Source organism: Zootoca vivipara, chromosome 7, assembly GCF_963506605.1.
Source record: "Zootoca vivipara chromosome 7, rZooViv1.1, whole genome shotgun sequence".
NCBI lineage: Eukaryota > Metazoa > Chordata > Lepidosauria > Squamata > Lacertidae > Zootoca > Zootoca vivipara.
Window position 1 is genome coordinate 20,727,056 of NC_083282.1, and position 19,840 is coordinate 20,746,895.

The following is a 19,840-nucleotide window of genomic DNA, read 5'->3' on the forward strand; positions in this document are numbered from 1 at the left end:
TGAATATCGCGGTTTCTGATGTCAGACTTCTGCTCATTTATTCTTTTGCACTGAGGCTGGCATGTTGCAGAAGGTCTTTCTGGCATATATCACAATGGAAGATGATCACATGAATGAACTTGGTATTGTTACCAGAGTAGACAATGGGCAGAGTTGGCATATAGGTCTGGTGCCTGTGCCTGCAGCTCTATTTTGTGACCTGTTGTTGCTGTTTTCGGGAGGGAGGTTCTTTGTAAGCAAGTACATGCCCACATCCAATGGTATGTAAGAAAAAAAATTCAATTGTCCAGCATGGGCTCTACGTAGATCAACAATGATACACTTGAAACTACCAGGGCCGTCTTAAGCACATCCAGTGCCATGGCGCAAAGGTCCCTCCGGCGCCCCCTCCATTTCCCAAAATTTAGAACTTGGGGCCCCCTCCTTTCTCACAGCTCTCCGGATCTCATGCAACGGCTTTGTTGCTGGGCTGGGCTGATTTTGGCCAACGTCCTGCTCCGCTTTGGGAAGGGAGACAAGCAAGAAGCGGCGCAGACAAAAGAGGAGAAATGCAGAGAGCGCCTCTTCCATCATCCCCTTTGCAGAGGGAGATGGGCGGGCCAAACAACGCCACACTCCTCATGCTTCTTCCTCGGGGCAAATGTGGGTTTTTGCAACCGGAGGCATTGCAACAAGGCTCCTCGCGCCTACGACCCCACGAGCACCTTCACCTACCGGGATGTTGCAAGCCCTTTGCCCACACAGCTTGGGCTGCAAAGAGGAGGAAGGTCCCCTCGTGTCCACCCTCCTCTGGCAGGGCGCAGCTCAGCTTGGCCAAAGGGCAGGGCGAGTGGAGCTTCTCCTTTTCTTTCTTTTTCAGGCGCAGCATCCCTCTCCCTCGGCCAGCTGGCTGGTTGGTCTGCCCCTGCCTCCGCGCGCCCGCGGAGCGCCCAGGCGGCGAGGGAAACTGGATTTTGCGCTCATGGCCGAGCGGATTCCCGCAGCCGAGGGAGAGGCAGCAGCGGTGGAGAAGCCATAGCGCTTAGTGGCTCGTTGCACCCCGCCAATGCTGGGGCGCCCTTGAGAGGCCGGCGCCCTGGTGCAACGAGCCACTAGCCCCTATGGGAAAGACGCCTCTGGAAACGACATGTACAAATACTCAGGTTCACACTTCATGCATCTGATGAAGTTGGGCTGTAGTCCATGAACGCTTATGTCATAACAAATGGTTAGCTTTTAAGATGCTGTTAAGTCTCTTGAAGGCTTTTGCTAAAAATGCAGGGAACAAATCTGCCTCTTTGTATCTTGGATGTGTGCACCAGTTCCCAAATGGTCAGGATGCAAGAACACGCCTGTCTCAAATGGGCTGAAGCACATTGCCTTTCTATTAAGCATCTCTTGGTAGATGTGAGAGCATCCTTCTCCATGTCTGTAGAAGTCTGCTCCAGTCTCAGGTTGCTGCTGAAAAAGGCAGCATCAGAAAGAGAGGACCTGGATCTTCCAACATATTTGCGTTGAGCAAATAGATACCGTAAGACTAAAGGGAACATGGGTCGTCTTTGAGTATCAGGCTTAGTTCAGACCACTTGGAAAAGCGTTGGTCACATCTATGTGTTGGACCAGAAGTATGGTTTCACTTGGGGTGGGGGGGCAGGAGGGAAGGGAGATTACAGAATATTTCCAGGAACAGTGAAATGCTATACCTGATGTTCAGAGTCACTCCAGTGCCAGCTCAGTTAACATCAGAATCATGCTACTTCCTTCAGCAGTTGTCATAATAGTCCTTGTCAACTATCTCCAGACAGATCAGTAAGAGAGACATGATTTGCAGGCCGCCAGCTAATCTCAGCATAATTTAGAAAGATTTCAGACAGAACCCCGACTCGCTCTCTGGCAACACTTTTAATAACAGTGGGCCACTCAGAGTTCAAAGCCACCTGCTAAGATTCCCACTGTAAGCCTATGTCTAATCTTTACAATGGCTCCCATAATGAATGCAAGAGCGCATTCGCCTCTAAACGGATCAGCGGTTCTCAAGTTATTTCTGAACACCAGTTTTTCCACATAACTCACCATCCACAGTTGTTGTTTTCTCAGCCTTTGGGTGCCCTGACCCTAGCCAGTAAGACTGCTGGAAAGGGAAATACCAAGGCCGTGGTATCCCATAGTCTCCTGAAACAAAAACAAGTTGGTAGGGTGCATAAACCTCTTTGTGTTTTGCCATGGGGAAGAACCCATCTATGCAAATCTTATGCTGCAATAATTACTTGGTGTTTCATTAGCAGCAAACATTGCTATGCGCTAGAAGTTCAAACAAAGCACAGCCACCCACCACCGTCTTAGCTGTAAACTTTTTTTACAGAGGGAAAGGGACAGAGGGAGAATAACCACATTCCCGATTGCTTTTGTTTTCAAAACTGAAACTCAATTTAATTAAGGAATTAAGCTATTCCCCAGACCAGGGATTGGTTGAATCTTTAATAAGCAGGCAGTGAAAGCCTGTATGTGTTCTGCCTAAGGCAAGGTTTGAAACAGGGATTTCCTAGCTCACTTTCTTAGCCACTACATCATCAGTTGCACTAACTATTACTCTGCATTCCATTACACTATGAAGTGACTTGATTCCTGTGGGCAAATCCTACCCTCAAAGTTAATTTCCAAATTCCAGAGATTAAGGGGCCACTGCAGACGAAACTGTCCAGCTGCCTTAAAAGATTTCATTCTATCTCCCTTTCTGCGGTGTCGGTGGCTCTTGAGAGAACTATCCTCCTGGTGTACTGAGTAGCAGGGCAGCAGGGCAAGAATAGGGGGAACCGACCTCCTTTTTGTGCTGCTACTGCTTCCAGTCAGTACGTTTTTAATGGGAAGGGATGATGTTTTGTGGATCAGGTGGGAATTCTTCTCCAGCTCAGATTTTAATGCCTAGGCTCAAATTCACCTCTTCTTTCGGGCTAGCTTTAATTGCTCCTGAAGCTCATATCCAAATCAAGACATAGCAAGCTGGATCCGTGTCTGTACTAAGGATGTTTTATTTGATGACCTCACATAGGGGTGGGAAACTCCCCGCCTTCCACCACAAGCCATCACAATGATGCTACGTGATCTATTTTTGCCTGTGCAGATGGTCAGCTAACTGTAGCTCTGTGTGCGGTGCTTTGCAAGTCCCAAGAACCAGATTACAAAGCACTCTACACACAGATTTGCAGGTGCAGACAGTCAACCCCTCTTCAGCCCAGTGGTGTCTTTATCTTCCCTGCACCTTGTGTCATCTATGTGGGTGTGGTTTTTTTAAAAAAATTACCTTGTGGGACAAATAGAGAGGGTTTCCTCATCCCTGGCCTTATGGGTAAACGAGGCAAATGCAAGCATATATCTGCTTCCACCATGGATAGATACGGTATGAAAATGCTATTTTGACGTTCCTTAAATTCGAGTACAGTAGATTAAAAGTCTTTTACAGAAGGGGGAAGAATCCAAAACAATTGATGGTAACTAGCACCCTTTCTAGAAACCCGCATAGGGACGAAATCACTGGTAAAGTGTGAGATTGCCTTCTACAGATAAGATATTTTGTGGTGCTTTGTTTTAGCTTTTCAACACATAATATGTGGCAGGACAAGTTTATTAAAATGCCTTATACTCTTCTGAACAAAAGCAAAAGAATATAAGATCATATGATATGTACTCCTAGGACCAGAAAACAAAAGTGTTTTCTTAATCTGGCAAATTGCAAATAGTGGCCTGAGACTTCCTTTGCTCTTGTGCATAATTTGCCAAAGGTCCTTTGCTCTTTGACTCTTGTGCATAATTTGCCATAATGTAAGGGACATGGACCCAAACTTTATGGTCAAGGCTATAATCATGTTTATTAATTGCCTTTTTGCAGTGGTAGTTACACAGAGCCACATGACCTAGTGTTTGCAATCAGCCTTTAAAAATGATCAGTCTATATTCAACATTTTAGCTTATTATAGAAATTTTCACGAGAATGTGGGAGGTGAATTTGGAAGGGGATGCAGAAATGCATCATTCCATGAACAGAAGTATGATCAAAGTCTACAATCCTTAAAGTTTTTGAAAATCAGGATAATCTCACATTTGAAAATATTAATAGGAATTACCCTTTGACTCCATCTATTTACTTCCTCTTTCCAATAGCAAAAATTAAAAGAAGAAAATAGTCAAGATTGAATGCAAAAAAATAATGTTGAAATGGCAAGGATACTGAAAATAAGACTTCTCAGTCGTGAGCACAATTCAGAGAATTGTGATCTCAACAGAGACAAGCTTACTTTTCCTGTGCAATTTAAGTTGCATTGATTCTGATGCGCGATTTAATCTCAACGAGTGGGCATTGAACATTCTGAAATGTTATTGATTTAATTTATTTTAATGTTTGATTAGGCAAGCTCTAACTTTAAAATCCAATTCTATTAAAATCACTCTTTAGCAGCAACAGTGTCCAAAAGGCTATCTCTATTTAAAATGGGCAGGGAAGACATTATCCAACATTATATATGGCCATACCTGGGAAGACATTATCCAAGTACCAAGCAAGCAATCCATAGATAAAACCATCCAAAATCATCATCTCCATAGAGAACAAGAAACTGTATTGATCGCCTTCTAGTGGGCTGGTTCGAATATTATCCCACTGGAGCCCAAGGCCTTGCTCTTCATAGCGTGACAAGTATTCTGTACCAAACCCAAATGCCACAGGTGAAAGGAAACTCTAGAAGAGGAAGAGAGAGGAGGGATGTCAAATTACCTTGATCTGAGTGTGTGTGGGGGGGGGGAAATCTTAGTAATGAACATATGGCAGACAAAGGAATGAAAAGGAAATGGATAGATTTGCTTTATTAGTTTTTTCTGGATGTTCCATCATTCCCATCTTTTTTTTAATTCCATTTTTTTTAAATTTCAGAATGTCTGTATTTGCATTACTCCCCCACCCCCTTACAGATAAGCATCTACAACTGTGTAAAACACTAGTTACAGGTAGGTAGCCGTGTTGGTCTGACGCAGTCAAAACAAAATAAAAAAATCCTTCCAGTAGCACCTTAGAGACCAACTAAGTTGTCATAGGTATGAGCTTTCGAGTGCATGTACACTTCTTCAGATATCTGAAGAAGTGTGCATGCACATGAAAGCTCATACCTATGACAACTTAGTTGGTCTCTAAGGTGCTACTGGAAGGATTTTTTTATTTTGTGTAAAACACTGTTGTTGTTTTCAAGGAAACACTAAATTTTGTACACATATTTCTCCCCTTATAGGGTGGTGCCAAGCAGGGTTATGAAAATTACAAGGAAGGAAAGCACCAGGCCCTTAGTGACTACTCACGCAGAAAAATGTAAAGATGGAACATGCTTTGGAGCACAACAAAATAATGAAATATAGAAGTTATAAATCACACAATTTAGAGGGCACTGGTTTCTATTGAGGTTGGGTGGAGGTAGGGGTGGGTAAGATTTCTTACCGCCATAATCTTTATCTTAACAGTCAGCCAGTCCTGCCAGGCAAAGCAAACGATGTGAGGCAAATATAGGGTAAAGTAGATGACTCCACTGCAGGCAGCTGCCAGATTAGCCTTGGAGAAAAAGGTGCTAAGCAAGAAGCACTGCATGATGCTGGCCGTGGTGAAGGTCAACAGGAACAGGAAGAGGAGGTAGGGGTTGCTGTAATGAAGCACTCTCCCATACTGCATTGAAAGAAAGAAAGAAAGAAAGAAAGAAAGAAAGAAAGAAAGAAAGAAAGAAAGAAAGAAAGATCCAGTTAATCACAGTCTCCTTGACGGCATGACAGAGACCAGAACTCATCTCTGTTCATTCATTGCTATTCATCCTCTCTGCCTAGGCATTTACGTCAGAGTCTATTGGAAAAAGAAGGGCCGGGGAGAAACTCAAGTCAGTAGGTCTGATATCCTACCTTCTTCCAGGTAATAAGATACCTGAAGGGTATTCCTAGCTCTGTTCAACAACTGTTTGTGTGTTTTGTGGAAGGATCCACCTGTATGAGAATTTCTTTAAGTATCCTATGGGGTCTTGCAACATACCCAATCCTTGTAAATGCCACATCATAGCGACAGGCAGCTTAAGCTGTGCTGTTTGTTCTGTGCTGTGCATGTCATCAGTGTGGCTTCATCATACTTCTCCTTTCACACAAGGTGTTGCAATATTGCTGCAGCTGGTTGCTCAATGTCATAAAGTTGCTAGTAAAACCTTAGTTTCAAGATCAGGGATTTTGGGTAATGCAGCCTCCTTTAAGATCAGGGCATGGTTACCAGTAGCTATCTTGCAGGGAAGGTAGCCTGCCATGGATTAAAAGAAGACAGGATGACCCTGCACACTCCTAGATAGGCACCTTCTTTCCAGGTGTTGTTGGATTCCAACTCCCATTAGCCCCAGCCAGCAGGACCAATGCTCAGGGATGATGGGAGTTGTAGTTCAACATCAGAAGGGCCACAGTTCCTCATCCCTGTACTGAACATTGAGTGATAACAAGGCAGAAGTACCACCATCACAGCGTAGAGTCCAAACACGGCAGTTCAGAAGACTAGTCTCCAGATTTCTGGCTCATCACTAAGGAAGCACCCTCACTTGCTCTAAGTGCAGTTCAAAGGCACAGGTCTAGTTTAGCATGTGGGTGTCTCTTGGACTGAATCATGACCAGCAAAAGCAGCTGCCTTTCAGTAATCATTAGGCCATTGTGTGGATTGTTGCTATTGAAAAAATATCAGGTTATCATTGCTCCTCCCAGCATAAATTGTGCAGCTGCCCTCTGTTGGTCAAGGGACAATCACTTTGCTATGACTGCAACTCTATGCATGCCTACTCAGACATCCCATTGAGTTCAATGTGGATGTTTCTCAGATAAGCATGTACAGCATTACATCCTATATCAGCCAAACAGATAGTTCAACTGGACTAAAAAATTATGAAACGTGAAAAGTAAGAGATTTGGAATGGGGCTAAAAACATGTTCCTCCACCTTCCTAGTTTGCTTGAAGTGTTATTATACAAATTCACACACTGCACCTTTGCCTGGAAGCAGGTGCTTAAAAATAAATAAACCAAAAAGCCAAAATACTGAATTCTCAGAGCATATTCTGATTATGCATGTCATCTCTTCTCCCCAGATTACAGTCCTCTGAAAAATAGGTTCCATCAACTGTCTTTTTAAAAGTTGCTGTCTTAAAAAAAAAAAAGCTGAAATAGTATTTTGCTGCTAAATGACATTCAAATACCCAGGACCAGGGAGATCTCATGAGGGTGGCTAAGATCTACCAGGATCCTTTGCACTGCCAAGTAAACCAAGGATGACCATTATGAATATTTAAGGACTCCATTACAGTGAACAGTTGGACCTCAACCTTATCTAATCAAGTGGGACAAATAATTGTTCTGTACTTTTAGGCCTTGCATATCTACAGCTATTTTTTTGACAAAAGTTTCAAATGCCAATTGACCACCATTGTTGTTTTCTCCCACACAGGAAGTGTGCTTGTTCATGTGCAGCAATAATTATTAGCATTAAGTATAATTATGCTTGTGCAAGGAAGAATGACACACGAAAAGTGGCAGTAATGGAACAGCACAATATACAGTATGAATTACTACTGGTATGATATCACTGCTGGCATAAACTCCTATAGAGGAATGTGTCGGCCTCTAGCATATCTGATTATATCACCAGGGGTCTATTGCCAACAACCAGCTCATAGTTTGCCAATATGTCAGATGTCAGATCCCCTAATGTACTCTTCAAAAGATACTGCCAAAGCCATTCTCTTAACATTAGTATTTGGCAACGTACATGTGGCACGTAAGACATTAACTATATTCTAGAGAAGAAGAAAAAGATATATTGGATACACTGATCTGAACTTGAAGTGGGAAACAACCTCAGTCCAGGGGGGAAACACCAGATATAAATAACATCAGCCCTGCTGGTGAACTCAAACAAACAATAAGTACCAAATTAATGTGGTGTCAAAGTGAAGTGCTAACTATAGGACTGCATACCTAAGCCAAGCTACAATGTCAAAGCTGACACATCATATCAGTTCAGGAAGGCCTGGCAGAGGAATAATTGAACAGGGGCAGGCTTTTCTCATAAAAGTCAACTGTGCTTTAGCAATGGTTGTTTACAAATATTTGTTCTTTAGTAAGTGCTAAGATTCTGGCATCCAGAGTTATCTTTATCAGAAAGGCTTTGTCTTTTGTTTTAGAATGCAGCAGATCACAAAGCAATCAAAATAACATAGAACCCTTATAATAAACAAACAGCAAGAGGAAGCAGAACATTAAATAAAGAAAAAGAAATCACCAGGAAAAAACAAGAGTGCCACACCCAACAAGAAGAAACAGAACAAAAAAGCCAAGCCAATGGGTATACAGAGGTATGTTTTCATGCTGTTAAGTAGTTCTCAATATGACAGAATAGTTCCCACTGCATTTTTTGGCTTTGCCTTTGTCAGGAGAAATTTCCCAGGCATTATTTACTCAGAGGCATGAAAGGTGCACTCCTCCCACCAGCTGCCAAGATGACCCATGACTTAAAAGCAAGAGATCCATCTTCTAATGAACTTAAGAATAGCTCTGCTGGATCAGGCAATGGCCCATCTAGTCCAGTATCCTGTTCTCACAGTGGCCAACCTGATGCCTATGGGAAACCCACAAACAGAACCTGAGCACAACAGCACTCTCCCTTCTTGTGTACTGCCTCCAAGCATGAAGGCGGAATGTAGCCATCATGGCTTGTAACCATTGATAACTTTATCCTCCGTGAATTTGTCTAATCCTCTTTTAAATCCACCCAGGTTGGTGGCCAACACTGCCTCCTGCGGCAGTGAGTTCCAACGTTCCACTTCACCGGATGTCCATGAGTGTTTCGAGCAAGGGAGAATCCATTGGGAACTATCCTAGAATGCTCATTAGATAACATTCAGCATTTATATAAAACTTTTGGAGAATTAAAAATTTTTCTTGTTGTGCAACAGGTCCCCCAGGTTAAATCCACACACCACCTCTAAATAGGTCTGGCAAAACAACTGCAGAAGTTTGGCACAGCTTTGGAGGTTTTCCAGAATTTGGAGTGTGTGGGTGTGTGTGTGGTTAATTTTCCTGAGCAAAACCCCTGTCTGAAACCACTGCCAGTCACTGCAGACGACATTGAGTGAGATGCACCAGTGGTCTGATCTGGCAGCTTCCTATGTAAAACTTTGCAGACCAAATACAGGAATGTGGAGAAGCTTATTGAAAAGATCAAAGCAAATGCCGAGGGACACACTTGAGTGGTATGACTCTGTGTGCCCCCTCCCAGAAGCAACATATTTTTTTGAACCAAGCAAACAGCTGGTGGTTGGGACAAATGAGTTAGAGGGTGGATGCCTAACAGTAAGGTTTAAAAAGAAGTGTGTGAGAGAGAGACTTTGTGAGAGAGAAAGAGAGAGAGAAATTCCTGCTTTCTGAGGCCTCCTTGAAGTGAGCAGCAATGTTTAGAACGTGACCTGTCAAACCTAATCCAACCTGAGGCACTGTCATGAAGGCAATCTTGCGAGTCTCTCAGGAGTAAACATATCTATCTCTGTCAAGTGCTGATGCTGCCTTTGGGGGCTACCTAAAAGAATGTGCCTGCTGCTACGTGCTCAGGAGACTGATCCTTCCAGCATAAGTCTGTCTGTTTGTCTGTCTGTCTCTTTTTCGTATAGCTCCCATTATTCCTTGGTAGTACCGGCAGCGCGAGTGCAAAATGGCACGTCGGGGCCTTGAAAAAGAAAAATGCTCCTCGCCTGGAGGTGATGCTCTTACCGTAATGAGAGTCGTCAGGAGAAACGTGCTCAAAGCCATCATGATGAAGCTGTCTAGGAACCAGGTGAACCAGACAGCCCCGTTAGTGACCCCCCGGTTCTTCATGGCCTCTTTCAGCCTCATTTCTTTTTCCAGCACAATACTCTTTACTGTCATGGAGACAGAGTAGATCCAAGCAAGCACCATGAAGATGGGGAAGGCACGATTCAGAGTAACCATGAAGCTGCCCAGGAAAGAAATAAAACAAAGGTTAAAATCATACAGTCTCCAAGAGGCAGTGCGAAAGGGATGCACGGATTGAAACTGGTCTAACAGCTGTTCCTTCTCTCTAGGGAACCTCCCGATGTTTTACATGAGAATTCAGAGCACCCTCAAACTATGTTTTCCAGTTTTATTCAGGGGAAGTTGTGAAAGTTAAGTTGGCATAAAACTGGTGTGAGTGCACAGCGTCACAGCATCCCTAAGACAGTGCAGTTTCGTTATTAGGAAAGTGGATTTAAAAAATTGGATTTCGCTTGAACAGGAAATGTTGCCCCATGAGGATTTATGGGTTCTTCCTTTTTGAAAATTGCCTTCCTCTGTTATTGCAGACAATTCATAACCCATATAAACCCCCAATATATTTAAGATTTGGTAGAGCTGGCAACAGTGCCTTTCCCCAGTCTGCTCGCTGCTATTTCCACTTGGTGGTAGATTTATCTTTGTCTAAGGTTTTTCATTATGGGGACAGAAAACACCTTCTGATTGTGTGAGCTCTGTGTTAATGGCAATCTCAATTCAATGGAACAAATAAAATTAAAAATGGGCGGGAATTGCTCACAGGTGTATCAACGTCTGCTGGAATATTCTTTCCCTGCCATGCACAGGTGCTGAACCCACACTTACTGCGCCAAAGCCCTGTGATCAATTACCCTTCTCAAATACCTGATCGAGAGGCAGATCCTGCCCTTCTGCACAGCCATGCCTTCTCCTTAAGGATACGATCAAGTCAGGACATGGAGATGTAGCAATTAAAGAGGGGGGGGAATAAACCTGCATCATATGTTTATGGGATTATGTGCATCTGTTTTGTCTGTGCTGCTAGGAGAGGGGGTGGCATCTGGAGCCAAAGATAAGATCATGGCAAGACAGATCAAGTCAGAAACAAAAGGAATGCAGAGGCAGAATATTTCTCACCTTGGCTGCTAAGTGAGGTCGCTACTGGACAAATGGAGAAAAAGAGTGTTTTTGAGAATTAATCTAGGCCATGCTATTTGTGGCAGAGAAGGGATATATTTTGCAAGCTGGTGCCTCCCAGACAGACCCTTGTGTTTAGAAAGGAAACAGAAATAGAAACTAGAGACCACAAAATGCTGCCCTTGGGTATTCTGCTGTTATTGCTGCATGATAAGGCTTCCCTGCCAAACTTCATTTTCAAAGTGCCAAGCCACTGTGTATTTCCCCTGTCCCCCTACCAATATCTTGTCAAAGAGCCAGCATGCCACAGCTAGTGTGTTGGGCAAGGAATGGGGAGAGCTGGGTTCAAATTCTCATTTAGCCATGAATCCCATCTTGTGCTATTCACTGACTTTCAGCCTATGTTGTCTAGAGAGAGAAAAAATGAGGGTGGGCCATGAGTTCCTGGTATAATAGATGGGATATCAATATGATAAGTATATAAACAACATACAAATGACACCCAAGTAGAACAATACTTGTGACTTTACTTTCACATACTTCAACCTTACAAGGGAAGTAAGAAATATTGTTATATTTGCAGGGAGATGCTGCTATATAGTGCACCCACTGAGTTGTACTCAGCATTAGTATACTCTGAGTAAACCCATTGAAATCAATAAATATGACTAACTTAGGTCCATTAATTTCAATGGGTCTACTCTGAGTAGAATTTAGTTAGCTTCAACCCATTGCTATCCTGACAATGCAATCCTACGGTACACATGTCTGCTCATAAGTAACTCCCACTGAGTTCAACTCCCAAGTTAGAACTACAACCTAAGGAAGTGGCATTTTTTTCCTACATGGAGCCAGTATATTCACTGGGGAGGGAGCCATGCGAGACTGTATTTCCATAATCCGTCATGGCAACAGATACACGAGAGTGATTTCTCACACGTGATGCTGTGAAATGAGCCCATGTGGTATTTTCCCCAAACTGAGGTGCCTTCTAGGTAGGGAAAATGCCGCATATTAAATATATTTCTTACCTGATGGAAGGTTGTATGCTCAGTGCAGTATTGTCAATGCTTAATTTAATTGATTGATTAGATTTTTTAAAAATGCATGAATATAAAAGAATAGTGTTTACATTCAAGAATTATGCTATTGGGTCTAACCACCAGAGGGCTGTCTTTCATCAGAGGCAGGCACTTCATTCACAGACAAGCAGCTATGGCAGCACATACCCAGCATAGTATGATTTAGAAGAAGAGACAGCCTTGAAGCAACTTTGAAAGCGGAATTATAAAAGACGACATAAGTGGGATCTCGTCTCATTATGTGTTGGGCCTGTGCTATTAATCTAGCTCTCGTTTTACATGAGCATTTCCCCATTGTGAAACCAGTTTTAAAGCGGCATTAAGAGCCCTTCCCTGTATGTAAAGAAGAGACCTGGGGGTTAATGATGATTGATGATAAATCAAAGGAATGTGAAACCTTTAGAAAAAGCTAGACCCTGGGCCTGGTCTCTTACCCTCTGTAATCTGAAAAAGAAAGTTCATTCAGCTTCTAACCTCAGGACCGCTGAACTTAATGGATAGCTGAAGTTGAAGTAAGAGGCTGAAGAATTTGATATTGTTAGGTTTTTGTTAGGGAAGATACACAAAACTCCAATGCTGTATGCATGACTATGACCCCTACCACCCCCCTACCCCATTCCTGCGCATAGCAGCAGAGGCAGCTGAGCCTCCACAAAACTCTGCAAAGGAAGATGCTCAGATACTGTAGCTGCAGAACTATTCACAATGCTGATCTTTCAGAGGTGTGACATTTAAAGCTCTTCATTGTTTGGAGGCTTTGGTATCTGAGGAATGACCTCTTCCCACATGTCCCTACCCAAGCCCTCATCTGAGGCCCTTCTCCAAGTGTCCCCGCCTAGCGAGGGAACATGGGTGGCTATGAGAGAAAAGGCCTTTTTAGTGGCAGATCTCTGTCTTTGTTGGCATATGTCTGTCAATGGAGTGTGCCTCTAAGGGTGAAGTCAAACCGCTGCATTAACTGCAGCAAAGTGACCTCCCTGGGGCACAAGCCTGGACAGTGTGCACGGAGGGTCTGGACTGCCCAGACAACAAGATCCCCCTCTTGGCCTCACTGATGCGACCCAAAAGAAAGTAGAGCAATACATTTAGTACCAGCTTGGCTGCAGGAGTTGCCAGAAGGAGGCATGCAAGGCGCCATCGAACCATCTTAGGGACTCCACACCAAATTTGTGTACGGTTTACACCTTAGCCTTTTCTTCTCCCAAAGATATGCCGCAAGGCAGCAGAGGTTTAGGATCAGTTTTCCTTCTGCTCAATGGGCTACGGTACCTTCCCAGGTTGACGGGCCCCAACTGCAGACCCACCCATTGTGGAATGCCCTGCCTAAAGAGGCCTGCCTGGTGCCTACTCTTATACCTTTCTGGCATGAGGTTTTATTTCTTTGCTTCCTATTTTGAATTGCCTGTTTTTATTTTATTCTTGTATTTTTTTATTTGTTGCTTGTATTGTATTTTTACTGCAACGCGATTATCTTCATGTTTATCTGCTCATAGACTTTTTGTTACAGGGGCAGGGTGCTGATAAGTTATTCAAATTTTGTTTATCATTTATTACGCTTTTTTTACTTTTACGAAGGAGCTCAGGATGGCATATTATCACTCCACACTCAGATACAAAAATTCAAAACAGGCCTGTGGGGTATGTAAGTCTGAAGGGAAAAGGCTGCGAGCTTAATAGTTGATCAGGTGTTTGAACGTGATACGGACAAGGAAGTTTTTTACCCTCTCTCGTACCACTAGAACTCGGGGAAGATCCTGTGAAGCTTAATGTTGGAATATTTGGGACCACAATGGTTAATGTTGGAATATTTGGGACCACAATATCAACCACAATGGTTATGCTTCTGATAGTGTGGGTTCTGAGTGCCAGTTGCTGGGAATCACAAGTGGGGAGGGTACACTTGGGCCCTGTTTTTGAGCTTCCCGCATGCAACTGGTTGGCCACTGGGAGCAGGACGACAGACCAGATGGGCCATCAACCTGATCTAGCAAGCTCTTCTGGTGTTCCTAACATGGGTTTCCCCGATTCTAGTCAGACACGCTGTCGACTTCATCACACTGGAATCCCCAGTGGCTGCTCCACAGCTACGAGAGTCTCTGGCTCCCTGATTTGCAGGGGCATTTCTGGGGCAAAACTGCCCACAATATCTGTGGCTGCATGTGAGAAAAAGAGAACAAAATCCTGCTAGGTTTGTCAGTGTAAAATGTTTTTCCAGAGATAGGGAAAGCCACTGATTGTTTTTGAACACTGTACCATTTCACCAATCCTTCCTTCAAGTCCTTGTTAAAAACCAGGAGTTTTTTTAAAAAAAACCACACAAAAACAAACAAAGAAATAGCTGTTTCCCCTCTCCTTTTGTTTTATGACAAGGTTCAGACAGCTATAAACTCTAACTTCTCCTGTACTTTCCTGCTAATGAATCCATGGATTGTTGTTTTCCCAATGGAAGTTATACCAGACCTAAGGTCTCCTTGCTGTTCTCTATTTTAAAGTTTTAAAATGCTCCAGTGCTTTGGTTGTTGTTGGGTTTTTTTATTTGTTGTTGTTTTGTTTCAGCCTCCTTATCTCAGACTTAACCAGGGCAGCAGCACATCCTGGACTCCTTGGGGGTGGGGAGGAGATTTGCCTAATACCTTCATCCTGGATTTCTCCAGCTTTTCAGCAAGATCAAAGGCAAAAAGCAGCCAAGCCCCCTGTAAAATCCAATCTGCCACCCACCCAGCCACCCAATTAGTTATCAGAAACAGATCACTGTGGCTGCTCTTACTCACACATCATCTACAAAGCATGGATAGGGCATTTGTTGCAGGTAGATCCCTGAAGGCACTTCAATTCCAGTCTGCGTCTTGATGATTCCATGCTCAACCATGTCTTGCAGATATGCAAACCCTCCCCAGATGTAACGCAGATCATCCACTGGGTCAGCTCTTGGGCCAGGATCCCAGTACCTGTGGAGACATAAAAACATTATTATATTCAACCTAGAAAGCTGAGGGTGGTGGAAAGCTGACTAGGGTTAACATTACAATTGCCAGAGCCTCGGACTTGCACTATTCAAGGTTGAAAAAGTGGCAGCTCTACCTTGATGAGAACTACAGATCCCCACCCAGCTAGGTACTTGTGTGTTTAGCTTAAAGGCTGGAGACAGATCTGGGTTACTGTTGGTGCTTTATACTTTCCAAACTGGGTTTCAGCCGTTGCTGCTTTGTCTCAGAATCCTAAGTGTAACCTGAAACCTGCAACACCTACCGTAGCAGAGATTAATTCAGCCAGTCTGCAGCCTCCATTTTGAGACTGAGCCTAAATGCAAACCTTATGGCTACAATACCCAGTCAATTTTTAATACTCTTTGTGTTTTCTTCTACTATCTCTACACACACACACACACACACACACACACACACACACACCGCTTTGTACAGCATTCAACCTGATGAAGAATTCTGGACAAATCTTGCTCACTATTTTGTCACTTTTTTAGTTGGACCTATTCAAGTTATTTCCCAATATCTTGGTTTTTTTTAGCTCTTCCTATGAACTAACACAGCAATTTTTGCTTTTTATGTTACCATAAATTAGGTTCCACTGAGTAAATCAGTCATTCAAGGCTTCTCTTCTGTTACCAGCCTACAAAATGTGGGGTCCAATTCTGGATGTTCATTCCACACTGTACCATCATATAAAGGATGGCTATATATTAAACTAGCTGGCCCCGCCATGCGTTGCTGTGGCTAATCCCTGTGACTGCCCCCACCCTGTGCCGATCCATGACGTATCCCGCTCCCTCTTTCCCCCACCCTGTCCTGACCCATGACGGATCACGCCCCCGTTCCCCCCACCCCCGGCTCATCCCTGTGACTGGTCCCGTGTCCTGACCTATCCCATCCCCTCCTTCCCCCAACCCCTACCCAGGCGAGTCAGTACCTCCATTCGGCCTAGTCTGTAAAGGCTTCGGCCTAGTATGTAAATGGGAGCTGAGGTGCTGTTGAGAGGGAAGGTTCTATAGCAGGCATCCCCAAACTGCGGCCCTCCAGATGTTTTGGCCTACAACTCCCATGATCCCTAGCTAACAGGACCAGTGGTCAAGGATGATAGGAATTGTAGTCCAAAACATCTGGAGGGCCGAAGTTTGGGGATGCCTGTTCTATGGGTGTAGTACCAGTGTAGCCGCCGCTAGAGGGAGCTGGTTTAAAACCTGGTTCTTTTCCCATAATGCATTTTCATCTGAGTGGTGTGTTTTGAAACATGGGGTTTTGGGTTTTTTACCGGGCACAGGTGTGACATCTGTCTTTGAAAACGGTATGGGCTTGCTCTCATATTCGCATGCGGCATTGTGTCAAAATTTGGATGCAATCGGTCAAGCGGTTTTGGTGGTTTTGGTGAAACGTGGATACGTGGGTACATCTGCTTCATAACACCCTCTGGTTTAGAAATTGTCATTAGGCAGAATTTGGGGTGCCAAACCCCCAAAGAGTAGCAAAATTTATCTAGCTTTTTATAATAATATTTTCACCACCAGGGTATTCCATCTTAGCCACTGAAATGTCTTGGCTGCTCTGATTTATATTCTGAGTCCAGCCAACCTGGGCCTAGAGCCATAGCCTAGGCAAAGCTTGGGCCAGGTCTTCAACACGTTGCGAGATGCAAGACTGCCATCACCTGTCTTTGATTTTGTTTGTTTTCTCCACTGAATCTATATCCATGCGAATCTTGAATTTGACATGAGGCGGCAGCAGTCTGGTTTTTGGGTCCAGATCAGGAAAGATGAGAGCAGCCCAGAATTTATTCTCCTCCAGAAGAGCAAGAGCATGGTGAGTCACGTGGGTTTCATCAATGTGGCCTTCAAATTTATCAAGAGCCAAGCACTGCAGAGAGTAAAAAAGGTGGAAGACACATTGAAGTAGGGCAGAAGGACATATGCATTACATGCACTGTTTCCCCTTTTTTAATACGTAGTCATAAAGTAAGCCATGGCAGGGTTTTTAAGCATTTGAGAAATATAAGACATACCGCTAAAATAAGACATACTTCCACGCTGCGGAAACCAACCCCCACAGGCACCTCCACTCACAGAGTCACTCCATGCGGCCGGCACTGCAGGAGCGCGATCAGCTATGAAGCGGCGCTCCAAGAGCTCCGCTTAACAGCTGATCGCGCTCCCGCCTTGCTGGCTGCATCCCCGCGGTCCACCTTCTCGTCCACCGCCGTCCCTGCTGCTTCCGTGCTTGCCGCCACCGCTGGGCTCACTGCTTCTTCCTTGCCTGGCCCGGCCAAGGACGCCTGCCACCCCACCACCCAGAACCAGTGGCTGCTGCAGCGCCGAGCACTCAAGAGAGCCCAGCAGCGCCCTGAGCCAGCACCCTGAACCGTAAAAACCGTACCGGTAATAAAAAAATAAAGACATCCCACCGAAAGTAAGCCACCCTGTGTTTTTTGAGGAAAAAAGTTATAAGACGGTGTCTTAAAAAAGGGGGAACACGGTAAGCACAAATGGGTTCACTATGACTTCTTTGCTTCTTACTCCAAGGCAGAGATAGCGAACATGGCACCCTCTAGGTGTTACTGGACTCCCCATCACCCCTGACCATGGTGTTCGTACTGATTGGAAAAAGTGAATATTTTTTTAAACACACACACACACACACACACACACAACAACAACAACCCCCTGACCATGGGATTTGTATTCTGTGGGTTTGGGTCCTAACTAAGTGACTAATAAATAATTGAATAAAACCAGTACTGTATCTCGAAGTCACCATATTGGTTATCCCTGCTCTAAAACAACATCAACACAACACATTGAAGCCAGTTTGAAACTGGATTGCTGGTACCGTAGTTTCTTGGTTGGGAAACACATGAGACTTGAAACAAATTTAAATTTTTAATGTAGACACGCCTTAAGACTTCTATGCCTATTCTCATGCTAAAGTAATATGTAGAACTGGTGATTAAAAGATACAAGGAAAGACCAAAAAGGCCAACTTAAGAATATTCCACATCTAACATTTGTACTACCATCCTGTAATGTGTGAAGACTACATACGTTTATTCAGAGGAGAGTAGTCCCCCCCCTCCAAGTTCAATGTGGATTACAATGGGTGTAGGATTGCAGGCTGCATGGAGTAATTGTAGGGTGAGAGTTGGGAGCCTGGTCATTAAAGAAATGTCTAGCCAGGAAGAACACCAAAGTGAAACCTTCATCTCAGCAAACAGACAGAGGGAAAAGATAATGTGAGCCCACCACCCGGAAAATAAGACTGGGAGAGCAAACAAAATCACCAGGTAGAGAAAAGAGGAAAGTGTCTTATCAGCACACCCAGCAGAAAGAACACACCACACTGAGGAGGCACCAAGACACAATTATTTATGGGTAAACACTTCACTCAGCCTCCACTTTACTCTGCATGCTTGGAAAAGTGTAGGGGTTGAAATCATGCTGGGAGGCGTTCTTAGCATATACGCCCAGTAGGAATGAGCAGGAGGGCTGAGGATGCACCTGAAAATGTGCCTTTCACAATGAATACACAGAAATGATGGAATCAGAATGGAACCATGGCAACAATCCAAAGGTAGACACAGTTATTGGACGGGAAAATTGTCACAAACTTTTATCATTATATAATGACCAACAGAGTCTATTTAAAAGTGTTAGGGGTGATGAAGGGGTCCCATTCCACACTTTCTATATAGTCCATCCCTGCAGAAGACACAATGTGTACATGGGATATACATAAAACACATTTACCCTGCTAAAAGAATTCTGGGAACTGTAGTCCACCACCCCAACAGAGCTATAATTCCAAACACCCTTCAACTACAGTCAACAACCATTTCACCCAGAGGTTCCATTCCTAGATGCCAACGCATGTTGGCAGAGTACACATAAGTGTGCCCTATCCTGTACCACCCTTTAAGGGACGTGTTTAGTGATGTTTTCTGTCACTTCCGGGTTCAGCGCCAATCGCGCATGAGCAAGCACACATCATTCAGAGACACATTCATTGGTCATTGCCTGTACAGTTCCCAGGATTCCTTTAGGGGTGTGTGCTTTAAATGTATCTTTATACTGTATCTGCAATATATTGAAATTTGACCACACTCCTGTGCATTGTTACAGAAAAAGCAATTGGGAACTGCAAGGGTGGCATGGCAAGTAATTAAAAAAAAACACACATAACCATATATTTGTATTTTTATTGAGCTTCCTAACTCCGAAACCAGGGAGTTATTATTATTGTCTCATCTTGGCAAGTAAGTAGACAGTATTCAGTTCCTAAATGGGACTAGGAAGAAATGTGTTTAATTACCTCACCTCATAGAATGCCACACAAAGCCAACTTGTTTGATCTTATCTTCTATCTAGATGGTCTTTTCGGCAAGCCAACAACCAACAATTACTATACATCAAAGTGCTTGCAGACAACTTGTGATTTAACAGGCAGACTTCTCTGAAATGTAAAGTCTCCTTTGTTTGGCCTTGTCATCTAAAGAAACTTTTCTTATGTTGTTTTAAATGGTGGGGGAGGGTGGGGGGAGCACCTCTGAATAGAAAGGATCCTGCTTTAACTAAGCTGATGATGTTCCAAAATACTGTATGCCTTAAAGCAGTGGTTCCCATGCCAGAGGGGTCCTCAAGATGCTATTAGAATAAAAAAAATATTTCGTATGGTAACAGATTTTTTGTTTTGGCCGCTTCCTGCATGAGCAGAGTCTAGCCTAGCGCAAAACTAGAATTAGATCGAAGCAGTAGTTCTGCTGTATGCCGTTAGGTGGCGCTTTACAAACACT

At 43.8% G+C, this 19,840-nt stretch overlaps 1 protein-coding gene across 1 annotated transcript in view; it reads right to left on the reverse strand.

Moving 5' to 3' along the window:
- ABCA4 (ATP binding cassette subfamily A member 4) overlaps nucleotides 1-19,840 on the reverse strand; it is a 97,171-nt gene that overhangs the window by 40,489 nt on the left and 36,842 nt on the right. Inside the window, exons 12-17 of the mRNA XM_060277455.1 lie at nucleotides 16,709-16,914; nucleotides 14,821-14,997; nucleotides 9,792-10,014; nucleotides 5,459-5,680; nucleotides 4,507-4,711; nucleotides 2,053-2,151 (exon numbers count right to left, since the gene is read on the reverse strand). Of these exons, the coding sequence (XP_060133438.1) occupies nucleotides 2,053-2,151; nucleotides 4,507-4,711; nucleotides 5,459-5,680; nucleotides 9,792-10,014; nucleotides 14,821-14,997; nucleotides 16,709-16,914 (1,132 nt within the window). The remainder of the gene's footprint in view (nucleotides 1-2,052; nucleotides 2,152-4,506; nucleotides 4,712-5,458; nucleotides 5,681-9,791; nucleotides 10,015-14,820; nucleotides 14,998-16,708; nucleotides 16,915-19,840) is intronic.